Here is a 12,583-nt window from a genome sequence, read left to right as displayed (position 1 = left end):
TGTAGATCCACACACATTTTTTTCAGATGCTGCACAAATTGGGAAATGTGTGTTGTCGAACCATATGTATTTGTATGTGTTCAATACACTGTATAATTGACTCAATTATCCATGTGGGGATTATTCACTTTTAATTTGCAATCTGGCTTCTTTCAGTTAGGATGTTTCAGGGCTGCTCTAGGAATGCCAACTAATGTAAATAATAATTTAAGTAAAACATAATTGGGTACGAAAATTAAATCCAATCTTTTCTCAGCTCCTGAAGATTCTACAGCTGAAATGTAACGCTAATTCATCCACTATCTTTTCATTCTCCAATGCCATTTTACTACCAAGGATTTTATTGCTTTCCATAGATTATTGCAATAGCTCCCTATCTGGCTTTCCTGCTTACCTCTTTCCCATCCAATAATCATTCTGCTTACAGTAATCTTCAACAAACAAACAAACACAGTTCTCACAAAAATTTCTTTGCTTGAAAACATTTAATGGCTCCCCATTTCTCACCAGACTAAATGTACATGCCACAACCTATCATTCAAGGCTTCTTCATGCCACCTGTCCCAGGAAGTTTTTCTGATCCAACCTCGGATGCCTTATCACTGTTCCCAGCTCTGAATCCCCTTAATGCACTACATGTTTTTCTCTAAGTGAGACAAAGGTATTCCTGAACCCGCGTTGTCTCTCTATTCTCCTGAGATGTCCTTAATCTCAGTTTCTGTGGCGATTCATCTCCTCTACTCCGCAGTACCTAGCTCAGTGCCCGACCACAAAGAAAGGCACAACGAACATTTGCCCATTTACCTGCTGGCAAACCTCAAGAGCAGGAATTTTGGTCTTTTGTATTCCGAGTGTCTAGCACAGCGCCTGGCACACAGTAGGTGCTCAAAGAACACTACTGAACGAATAAGAGTACAAAGAGCCCAGGCTCCGCGTGGGGGCACTGCAGAGCTCCAGGGATGTAGATACAGGAAGGGCTGGTGGCGCAGGGCACAGGGTGGAGCTGGCCCTGGGCTCCTTCGGGGAGCGCGTTCCACCGCCTGCCCATTTGCAGCTCAGGCCAGACACCGCGGACACTGCTTAAACTTTTTATTCCAAAAAAAAGTATGTGTATATGTACGTACGCGTAAATGTATATGTTTATACACACACACTACCTACATAATACATAAAAATAGCCACACCATATCCAGGTATGCGTATATATATAAAATAGGCAAATATGTACATATAAATAAATTAATATATGTACAGCCTTAACTCGGAACGGCGGGAGTGGCGGGGAGGACGACGGGGACGCCGCTTCGCCCCCCAGGATCGCAGGACCGGAGCGGCGCGGCCCCTGCGTGGCTTGAGCCTTCCGGCTTGCCGTCCGCCGCTGCCGCCGCCATTGGTTGGACTCCAGGCAGCTGATCCTGGCGGCGGGGCCAGGGAGCTTCGAGGATGGCGGCGTCCGCGGCGCTGATTCTGCGGGAGAGCCCCAGGTAGCCCCGGCTGAGCACGGGGGCAGCGCGGACAGGGCAGGCGTAAGGATGCTGCTGCTGTCTGTCGCCGAGGCGCGGGTGGGGGGCCGGGGCGGAGGGGCAGGTGCGGGGCCGCGGGTGTCCGGAGGGGCGGGCGCGGGGCTGGCGGAGTCGCAGTGCGGGCCCCGCGGGATTGCGCGAGACTGCGGGTGCCTCCACCTGCATGGTAGTTCACCTGCGTGGACTTACAGTGGGCCTGGGCAGCTGAGGTCAGTACGACGGTGTGTGGTCAGTGTCACCGTTCCCCGAGGCTGTATCGCAGGTACCCAAGCCAGCCTGGAGTAACACTGAAATCACGTGGAAAGGTATTCCGTTTCCGTTTTCAGTTCTCTTTCAGACCTCCTGATTATGAGAAAGTCTCCCATTGGTCCCGGATGGTTTTTAATACTTAACACGCGTTAATATACCTTTTCAATCAAGATAGACTAGGCCTCAGGCCAGGAGTTTTGGTTTGTAACAGTATCTAGCCAGAATTTAGTAACATTGCTTTTGTTTTCATTTTATTTCTATTGAGTTCATTTGTTTATTTAGTTCATTTCTATTTATGGTAGGTAAGTAAGGTCGGCTGTCTATGGTGGTGAGGTAGTTATGTTTTAAAATAAAATTATTTAAGTAAAAGTGACTCCATTTAATGAAAAATAATAGTGCAGGTGGTGTGTGGATGCAGAAAAGTGCGGAAGTATACAGGCAAATAATTGAGGCTGGAGAATAACTTTGTGTCTAGTTTGGACAGGAGTCTTTTTGAAGAAGAGAGTTGTCATTTTGAAGTTTTTCCTTTTTTGATTACTTGAGTTCTGACAGCCAGTTCCTTTTCTCACACCAATGTCCTGGGTAACACATCACATCAGTAAACCATATTCAACGTGGTGCAGTAGAATTGTTCTTATCACATAATTTAAGTTGATTATTACAATTGAAACAGGGTTTTAAAACAGCTGTGTACTTAGTGACCCCAAATGATATTGTATGTAGTTTTTCTTTTTTTAATTCCATTACCTGCCATGCAGCAGTCTTTTCTTTCTATTTTTGGTGTAATTGCCAATTCCCTTCTCCCACTCTTCTCAAAGTTCTGTTTTGAGTTAAGTGGATACATAAACTTTCACTCCTAAATTAATACCATTCCCCACAGAGTGCAAGCTTCTCCTAGTCGTTTGCCTTGCCCAGAAGAAAGAGAAAATTTGCCAGATAGACCTTTTCAACAGATATACTTTTGGGGGTATCTTTTGGAAACATCCTGCCTTTGCTGGCCATCATCTGTTTTTCTTTATTTTACTCAGACTTACCTTGTAGCAAGCAGAGTTGTCGAAATGAAAACTTACAGACAGCTGTACTTACAGTAACTACAGTACCACTTGGGGAAAACTCATTTTAAAACTTTGTTTTATGAATTTATTTAGCATGAAAAAAGCAGTGTCGCTGATAAATGAAATAGATATAGGAAGATTTCCACGATTGCTCACCCGAATTCTTCAAAAACTTCACCTGAAGGTTTGTATGTTTGCACTTCTATAGATTATAATATATTCTTGTGATTCCACTGCAACTCTAGGTTTCTACTTGAAGTACCTTTTGCGAGGTATTGTTCTCCAGCAGGTCCTCAGGAACACCGGGTCTCTAGAAAATTAGATAATATCCCACGGTCAAAAGTTTGGGAACTTCTGTCTTCATTCAAATTAATTTTTTTAAATCATGGAACTTTTCAGAGTATATTTTATGGTATTGTTAATAGTAAATATTTAAGCGTGAATGTTGTGTGCAAAATTTTCCAAATGTGTTTGACCAGGGAACTGTTTTATCATGGTATTTATTTTGGAACCAAGGCTCTGTGGAACACGCTTTGGGACAATTCTGATGTCATGATTTCATTCTTTATCTTAAAAATAACTCTGTAGTTTTGCTATCAACCAATATGTAATTTTTCATTTAATCTTTCTCTTCCACTTTTATTTTAAGGGTGTGGTTATCTTGGATATATTGTTGCTTAGTAATTCATTACTTGGTTAACTTGCTAACATTACTTAGTTAACTTCTTTACCAGGTTAATAAAATTTAATTCCATTCAACATGTGTTTAAGGAGTGCCCATTAACTGCTCTGCCTGGTGCAAAGTATCACCATTAAATGAGAACCCAGACTCTTACCTCTTCTTTTTCCTGGCCAGAGACCAGTCCCAAAGCCCTGCCCTTTCTCCCTCTGAAGTATCTCTCAAATCCAAGTTCTCTTCGTAATCTGAGTTCAGAGCCTTATTATTTCTCCCTTGGACTACAACAGTTACCTTCAAACTGGTACCGCTGTCTATAGTCTTCTCCCTTCTTATCACTTCTTCATGGTGCTGTTGCATTTATCTTTCCAAATATTTTTTTCCTAAAAAAAAAAAAAAAAGTTGATCATATCTTTAGTGTTCAAAGCCATCAATGACTTTCCATTGCTCATGGGAAAAAGTTCATATTCCTTAACATTGTATTATAATGATGTTACAATATAGGTACGGTCTGTGTTTTCCCCACTTTGCAAGTGTTTCAGCTACCCTGGATGCTCTTTTACTGGAACGTACTGTGAACTTTTTCGACGTGGTGTCTGTGTAATATACTCTTTCCCTTCCCTGAAATATCTTCCCTTCTTTAGTGAATAAACTATTCATCTTTCAAGGATTTGACAGTCCTACTCTCAGCAGCTCATCCTCTCTTCTTTGCTTCTAAAACACTTGGTTCATCCTCACCTCACTTTAATACTACATCATAAGTATTTGTTTCATGATTACAGGGTCTTTCTCTGACCTTGAATACTTTAAGTTTTAAGTATCATGTCTTACTCATCTTTATATTTCCCACACTTGATACATTGATAGTTATGCAGTTGGCACTCAATAGCTATTCTTAGAGTTCATTCTTTTCCTTGCCATGGGAAACACAAAATGAATATAGGTTCTCTGAATTCCTGCCTATAAGGAATTTGTGATGTAGAAGGAGAAGCAGGAGGAACAACCACAGTCACAATAGCAGCTACATTGTGTGGTGTTTGCTATTCACAGTTCCATTACCCCCTCTGTGACCGGTGCTGTTCTAATGGCTTTGTGGTATTAACTCATCTGATGCTCACAGCAGCACCCTTAGGAAGTAAGAACTGTTGTCATCCTTATTTTATCCATGAAGAACCTGAGATAGAGACCAGTGAAGTAATTTGCCCAAGGTCACACAGCTAGCTAGTAAGGCAGTCTGGTTCCAGAATCCATCCCTCTGACCCATTACAGTAAAGCTCAGGAAAGAGTGTGAAACGGTATATAAATCAGTCCCAAAGTGAATGATGCAGGCAGTTGATACAGAGTTCCGATTGTCTGAGTTGGTGGCTGCCTTCTTTTTTATTTTATTTATTTTATTGTATTTTTCAGTTGAAGTATCGTTGATTTACAGTGTTGTGGGTGGCTGCCTTCTTAAACACACACAAAGTGATACGGAACACAAAACACTTATATACAACTTTTATTCTTCATACTGAGGGAGGATGGAACATCTGCAGGAAACTCGTGACCCTCTGGAGTTTGTCTTTGACCCTCTGGAGTTGAGAAAACATTAATATCTATCTTAGAGTAACTGAATGGCCAAAGCATTCCACAGAGGTGTTTGAATGCTGTGCCTTCAGAGGTGGGATGTGGAGGTGAGAAGGTGTGGTTGTTGAGAGCTGAAGCAGCTGAGGACAGAAACATCTGTATTTGATTACTTGCCTGCAGAAAGTCAGGAGAGAAAGTCAGGAAAGGGGCAACCCATCCCCACTCCCCCAACCTGCCCGGACAGTTTTAGGGAATGTTCTTCCAGAGGGACTCCAGTTGTGATAAGGGCTCTTACCAAAGAGTTGGCAGCGACATCTCAGATCTGCCAGCTTTCTTTTATGTACTCTTGGTCTGTCAGGTTGGCCTTTGCCTTGGGACAAGCAGAGTCCTGAGAGCGGTGAAACTGCATGCAGGGAAGTTGGTGAAGAGGTTTAGGGATTTGGTTGCTATTCTTAATGTTATCAGCTTGACACTTTGATTTTACCAAGTTTGATCTTGGTAAAATGGGATTGTGGGCAGAGGGTATCTGTTTTTGTCCAGACTGGTTCCTTGAAATCTCTAGTAGAAATAAACATGGGGAAAATAAGCTTAGGTATAGAATATGGGCACGCCTAAGTATGGGTCTGAGCATCTATTCCTGAGCAATCGTGGCATATAGGAATACTTGGGAATTTGGGTGGTTTGTTACCAATGTGTGGAGGGTGCTGGTGGCCTTTAATGCCCAGGAACTTTGTTTTTTTTAACTTTTTATATTATATTGGAGTATAGTTGGTTAACAACATTGTGTTAGTTTCATATGTACAGCAGAGTGATTCAGTTATACGTATATACGGATCTATTGTTTTTCAAATTCTTTTCCCATTTAGGTTGTTACATAATATTGAGCAGAGTTCCCTGTGCTGTACAGTAGGCCCTTGTTCATTACCCATTTTAAGTATAGGAGTGTGTACGTGTCAATCCCAATCTCCCTAACTATCCCTTCCCCCCTGGTAACCATAAGTTCATTTTCTAAGTCTGTGAGTCTGTTTATGTTTTGTAAATAAGTTCATTTATATCTTTTTTTAGATTCTGCATATAAGCGATATCATGTGATATTTGTCTTTTTCTGTCTGACTTACTTTACTCAGTTTGACAATCTCTAGGTCCATCCATGTTGCTGCAAATGGCATTATTTCATTCTTTTTAATGGCTGAGTAATATTCCATTGTATATGTGTACCTTTAAATGTCTTGCAGTGAGTAGGACAGTCCTGTACGAAGAATTGTCTCATCCTGCATGCTAATAGAGTCTGCCTTGGGAAACACTGAAGGAGATCAGAGTAACTTCCTTATCTGTGAACTTAAAAACAAACATTTGTGGCCTCTACATTTTTAAAATAGCTGTCACAACTCATGCAATTAAAAAAAAAAACCTCATATACCTTGCTCCAGAGACTCTTAGGCCCTCCCACAAAGCCCATTGATGTTACTATGTTATATGTCTAGTTCTGCAAGATGAGGTGTCTGGATTTCTGGCCATGGCCGACTAGCAACAGCAAACTGGGGGGCGAAGGCGCTCCTGTGATGGGGCATGTAGGCAGTTTCAAGAATCAACTGCTGGGTATAGATTGAAGTGGAAGAATTATGAAAATCAGACACAAGAAATACAAAAGCAAAGAAATCTGGGGGTTTTTTCTGAAGTGAATAATCATCAGTGTATCTTAGCAGTTCTTTAGGAAACTAACTGCAGCACGGAACTTGGATGCTCGTAATTATGATCTGACTTATTGCAAGAATCTAGTGTAATCCAATATACTTCGTTTACAGAAGTCTAGAATGGGTGCCGTACATTTCAGAAAGATTGCTTTTAAAAGTTTAAAATAAAAGTTCTTTTATTTGATAGATTGACTTGCGGGTACCACCATATTTCCTCATTATGACAGATAGAGAAGTCTCATTATATTAATATAAAGGACAGTCACAGATGTAAACCCCAGCATACAGAAATGCCTGAGGATTTTGTTGTTGTTGTTGTTACAGTGTATGGAGGGTGTTGCTTTCATTTAATGCCCTGGGACTTTAAATGTCCTAACGATGTGCAGCACAGTCCTGTTCAAAGAAGAATTGGCCTCACCTATGTGGACAAAAAAAGAAAAGAGTAGCTTATCTCTGAAAATGCATTTATTTTGTACTTAATATAAGCTGGAGGGCTTCTTACAACTTAGTTTATTAGGTTAAAGTGATATATACATACATTTTAAATGATGGCATATGCAGACTACTAGGACCATGTGTTCTTCCATTGTGGTGTTGGTGTGTGTGTATGCCTGTGTATGTGAGTCAGAGCTTGGATTCTGGACCACAGGCCTCTCTTGTCTCTAAAGCCGTGCTCTGAGTTTTTAAAACCTAATTGCCTTCATAATTATTTAGATAGTATACTGTCTTCATAGAATAGAAGATCCGTATAACTTTCTGAGGAATGTGACCTGATTTCAACTATATGTGGAATTAAGATGAGTTCACTCATCGTGCATGTTAAGAAAATAAATTCTTCAAAAAAAGAAAAGGTTGGAAGAATGGATTTTTTGATTTGTTCTTTTTTTGTGCCCTTAAAGTTCAAAATAGAGTGCTTAAGTGAAGTGTTTCAGTTACATTTTAAATTTCACAAATAGTTTATGAGGAAGTTTTTGTTTTAAGACATTTAAACAACATGGACGAACTGAAACGCCCCCCTTGGCTAACTCTTGCCCCTTCCTCCATCTTGATTCTCTCCTGTGTGAGTTATCTATTGCTGAATTGCAAATTTCCCCCAAATTTAGCAGATTAAACCAACAATAAGCATTTATCGTCTCTCACCCTTCCTGTAAGCAGGAATTTGGCTTGGCTGGGTGGTCCTGGCTTGGGGTTCTCATGAAACTGCTCTCAGGTGTTGGTTGGGGCAGCTGGTACCTGAAGCTTTGACTGGGGTAGAGGATTTCCGCTAACGTGGCTACATGGTGGCACCAGTTAGTTCCTTGTCACATGGGCGTTTGCTCCTGACACGGAAGTTGTCTTCTTCCAGAATGAGTGGTCCAAGAGAGGGAGGTGCTGTCCTTTTCATGACCTAGGCTTGGATATCACATACCTTCCCTTTTACTATGTTCTTCTGGTTAGAAGTAAGTCAGTAAGTCTGGCTCATATTCAGGGGAGATGAAAGTAGGCTCCATCTTTTGAACAGAGGAGTGTTAAAAGAATTTGCAGTTATGATAAAACCACCACACCTCCCTAGAAGGAGTCTTTGTTGTCGCTTTGGTTTTCATCTTTCCAGGTCTTTTTTTCAAGTATTAATAAATACAGATGTGCAAACATATGTGCACGCAGATATAAATAGAAATTTTTGGTTTTTATATAAATGCGTTCATAAGTGGCATTATACTGTTTACCTTTTTCACTTATCACTTGTATCAAAGATCTTTCCATGTCAAGTCATACAGCAGTTATTCTTTTTAAATACTGTTTTTCCTTTTTGCCTGTGTATATATGTCTATGGCATATGCTTTTTAAATATATAGAAAAAATTAACATCCATTTTCCATTTAAAATTTAAGTTTTGGGCTTCCCTGGTGGCACAGTGATTGAGGGTCCGCCTGCCAATGCAGGGGACACGGGTTCGTGCCCTGGTCCGGGAAGATCCCACATGCCGCGGAGCGGCTGGGCCCGTGAGCCATGGCCGCTGAGCCTGCGGGTCCGGAGCCTGTGCTCCTCAACGGGAGAGGCCACAACAGTGAGAGGCCTGCGTACCACAAAAAAACCCAAAAAATTTGTTTCTTGGACACTTGCTCTCTAATTTTATAAACATGGGCCTTAAATTTCTCCCACTGAGAGGGTAAAAACGAATATATCTCCTTTACTTTCTCTTCAACACCCAAGTATGTGTGGGTTACTTTTGGTACCTAGGAAGAAGTTAACCTGCTTCTGTCTGGAAGCAAATAGAGTGACTTACATTTAATATTGATCTACCCAGGGTCGTTGCTGGAGCAAGATATTGACTATGGATTTGGAACTTTTTTTCATGGCTGTATTTTATTCTCCATTTGTTGTTCTGCTCACATATTTTAAGCGCCACCTTATTTTAAGGGTGCACGTTTCATGTACCAGTGGATGGGGGGCGATACATGTTCCCTTGTCCCCCTTCACTCCAAACCACTTTATTAATATGATGTCCTTGAAGATCTTGAGAATGTCCCTTTTCTTGCTCTTTTTAAAAATGTCTTGGGACTTCCCTGGCGGTCCAGTGGTCAAGAATCTGCCTTCCAATGCAGGGGAAGTGGGTTTGATCCCTGGTCGGGGAGCTAAGCTCCCACATGCCTCGTGGCCAAAAAACCAAAACATAAAGCAGAAGCAGTATTGTAACAGATTCAATAAAGACTTTAAAAATGGTCCACATCAAAAAAAAAAAATCTTAAAAAAAAGTCTCATTTTCTTGTACATATTGAGGACACTGAAGTTTATTTTTCTACATGCTCAATCACTATTTTTATTTTGTCAAAATATCTCATTTGGTGTATATTTAAAGGAATCAGATTGACAAACTTGGAAGTTAAATTGTACATATCCATTGAATTTAATGCAACATGTGGTTCATTGATTGTGCATGAGTAATACTGTTATTCTCTTCCTCATATTGATAAAGTCTGGTACTGTAGGTCATTATTTCAAGAAGGTGTATGGTAATCACAGAAATTCTGGAACTTTAAAATCAAAACATTGTTCTTGAGGTAAGTGATTGGCATTTTGGCCAAATTGCGTTCATGCTTTTCTCAGTCATAAAACAGGTAGTAGATACTGGGAGTTCTGGTGACTAGCCTCCCCAAACCAAAAATATGCCAGCTTAGAGTTCTAATGCTGCTTCACTTGAGCAATTGTAAAGTTGTACCTCATCCTAAGCTGTTAAGGCATGGACTTCTGAAACTTCTCCATGTAGCTGTTGGGGAGAGGCAGCAGCAGGGAAAGTTGTTTTTGGTATGTGTGGATAAAGTATTTTTATTTGAAAGCAGTTCTAATAGTGTATATTTTTCATACTTGAAAAACCAGTCTTTAGATCAAGGAGATTATTTTGGAAATGAAAGAAAGGAGAGTAGCCAGAACTTATACTCAGATGGCTAACTTCTTTCTTTCATATATTGCTTATAAAAGTAATGTGTGTAATGTGTAAGTTTTAGAAAATATTAAAATTATCAAAAAGACTTAATTTCTTGCTTTATATATGCTCTTACAATAATCCATACTTTGGCAAAACTCATTAAAAAGGGAAGTTATTGGAACAATTATTTGTTTTTAATTTGTCTTTCTAACTAGACGATAGTACTCCTGAGGACATAAACTATCTATGTAGCACATAATAAGTACTCAGTAAATATATATATATATATGTGTGTGTGTGTGTATATATATATATATTTACATATATATATTTTTATATTTATATATATATATATATATATATATATTTTTGTACTTCTGCAGTATCAGTTGTGATTTCTCCTCTTCCATTTCTTATTTTATTTGGGTCTTCTCTCTTTTCTTCTTAGTGAGCCTGGCCAGAGGTTTGTCAATTTTGTTTACCCTTTCAAAGAATCAGCTCTTGGTTTTATTGATTTTTTTTCTATTGTTTTTTTCATCTCTATTTTATTTATTTCCTCTCTGACCTTTATTAGCTCCTTCTTCTGAATTTAAGTTTTGTTTTACTTTTTCTAATTCTTTTAGGTGGTGGGTTAGATTGTTTGAGATTTTTTTTGTTTCTTAAAGCCTGTACCACTGTAAATTTCCCTTTAAGAATTGCTTTTGCTGCATCCCATAACCCATTGACTTTTAATAAAATAATCCTAAGGGTTAAACTAGTTGCCACCTCTCTATCTGATGGGAATCCTGGTGCTAGGTAATGGAGGATGTAGATAAAGGTTCCCAAGGTTAACGGTTTTTATCTGTTTAATGCTTCCAGGGTAGGCTCCCTCTTATTAAATGCCTTCAGGGGCTTAGGGCTAGGTAAGGTCATATACTGGCAGAGGTTTTGGGGTGAGTTGGGGGGAGGAAAGAGCTACCAAAGGAAAGGAGCCCCCGGTATTTTCTGCCTTAAAATGCTGTTCTCTTAGATGGAGATTTTGCTCTGGGCTCTTAGAAGAGTTGCTGGGGCCCATTATAATTGGACAGTATTATTACAGAGAAGGTGTCCCCCCCCCAATGTTTTTTAAATTTTCTTTCTCAATTTTTAGTTTATACTGGAATATAGTTGATTATAATGTTGTGAGTAAAGATGGAGATTACTATTAATTATTGTTAACATTTTGGGGTTTTACCTTGTAGTATTGTTTTTTCTAAATGTCCATTTTTAAAAAAAAATTTTTTTATACAGCAGGTTCTTTTTAGTTATCCATTTTATACATATTAGTGTATATGTTAAATGTCCATCGTTTATGTTATTTACCATTATTTTCCACCTCCTATACATCATAGAATTGAAAATACTGGGTTTTTTTAATGAAATTTATTTGGCAAGAGCCAGGTAATGAACTGTACTATGATTTTAAGATATTGAAATTTAGAGACACATCAGTTTCTTTCTAGGCTGGATTTACTTTCTTTCTTTCAAGTTCTCATTGTCATATGAATAAATGAATCTTCTGTTGAGTATCTGAGTTTTGAATACCTGAGTGTATGCTAATAGATTGCTTTCTGTGTTGTAGGCTGAGAATAGTTTCAGTGAAGAAGAGGAAGAAAAACTTCAAGCTGCATTTTCTCTGGAGAGACAAGATCTTCACCTAGTTCTTGAAACAATATCTTTTATTTTAGAACAGGTATTTTTATTGCCCCAAATTCCCTAACCATGGTTTGTTTACTACATGTTTGCATTGCTGTGATATCTATAACATTTTATCTTATTTTTCTCAAGTATACAGATGGAAGCTGTGAACATGTTTTATCAAAAAATTTTGATGTAGTAAAAAAATTTTGAATGTGTGATTATTTTTCCATGGTATTGCGTTCTACTAAAACAGTCTTAGTGTTGAGCCGCGTGAGTAAAGTATTTGACAGTACGAATCAAGACTTCGTTGACTTGAGACAGTTAAAAAAGATTCAAATTTATTGTTACTTGGTATAATAATTTGGAAAAAAAATTTGGAAAAATGAACACATTTTATTTAAGAAATTTAATAAATGATTTTGGAGGATCTATTTGACTAGGTTGATAAAACATTTAGAAAAGAAATATTTGTCGAAGGACCTTTTGTCATACTATTTCTTCCTACTGAGCTGTTCTTCTGCATCCCTTCTTTACATCTAAATTCAGTTCATTGTTCAAGTTCATTGTTCTGTTAAAATCACATCTCCTCCCACTGCAGCCTTGACCCCTTATATTTGCAGTCCTCCCCTTATTTGGATTCCTTTTATGCTTGGCTCATCATGGTAGAGCACATTGTTAGTCTTTTCATTATTTCATGTATGTCAGTTGTGTCTCCTTCACTAGGTTTTGAATTTGTATGGGGCCAGGATCACATT

General features: G+C 38.9%; 1 protein-coding gene across 12 annotated transcripts in view; it reads left to right on the top strand.

Annotated features, from left to right (window-relative positions):
- Positions 1-1,034: 1,034 nt before the first annotated feature.
- COMMD10 (COMM domain containing 10) overlaps positions 1,035-12,583 on the top strand; it is a 172,509-nt gene continuing 160,960 nt past the window's right edge. For 2 of the 12 annotated variants that reach the window (XM_049707652.1, XM_033423809.2), the window contains exons 1-3: positions 1,051-1,484; positions 2,921-3,011; positions 11,770-11,880. In XM_049707652.1, the coding sequence (XP_049563609.1) occupies positions 1,444-1,484; positions 2,921-3,011; positions 11,770-11,880 (243 nt within the window). In that variant the 5' untranslated portion in view covers positions 1,051-1,443. Of the gene's footprint in view, positions 1,527-1,661; positions 1,829-2,920; positions 3,012-11,769; positions 11,881-12,583 lie in introns of those variants that run through there. The other 10 variants (XM_033423800.2, XM_033423802.2, XM_049707650.1 and 7 more) reach the window with 10 other exon arrangements.

This window comes from Orcinus orca, chromosome 3 (assembly GCF_937001465.1).
Source record: "Orcinus orca chromosome 3, mOrcOrc1.1, whole genome shotgun sequence".
NCBI lineage: Eukaryota > Metazoa > Chordata > Mammalia > Artiodactyla > Delphinidae > Orcinus > Orcinus orca.
The sequence above is the reverse complement of the archived record's forward strand: the minus strand, read 5'-3'. Positions and strand labels throughout refer to the sequence as shown.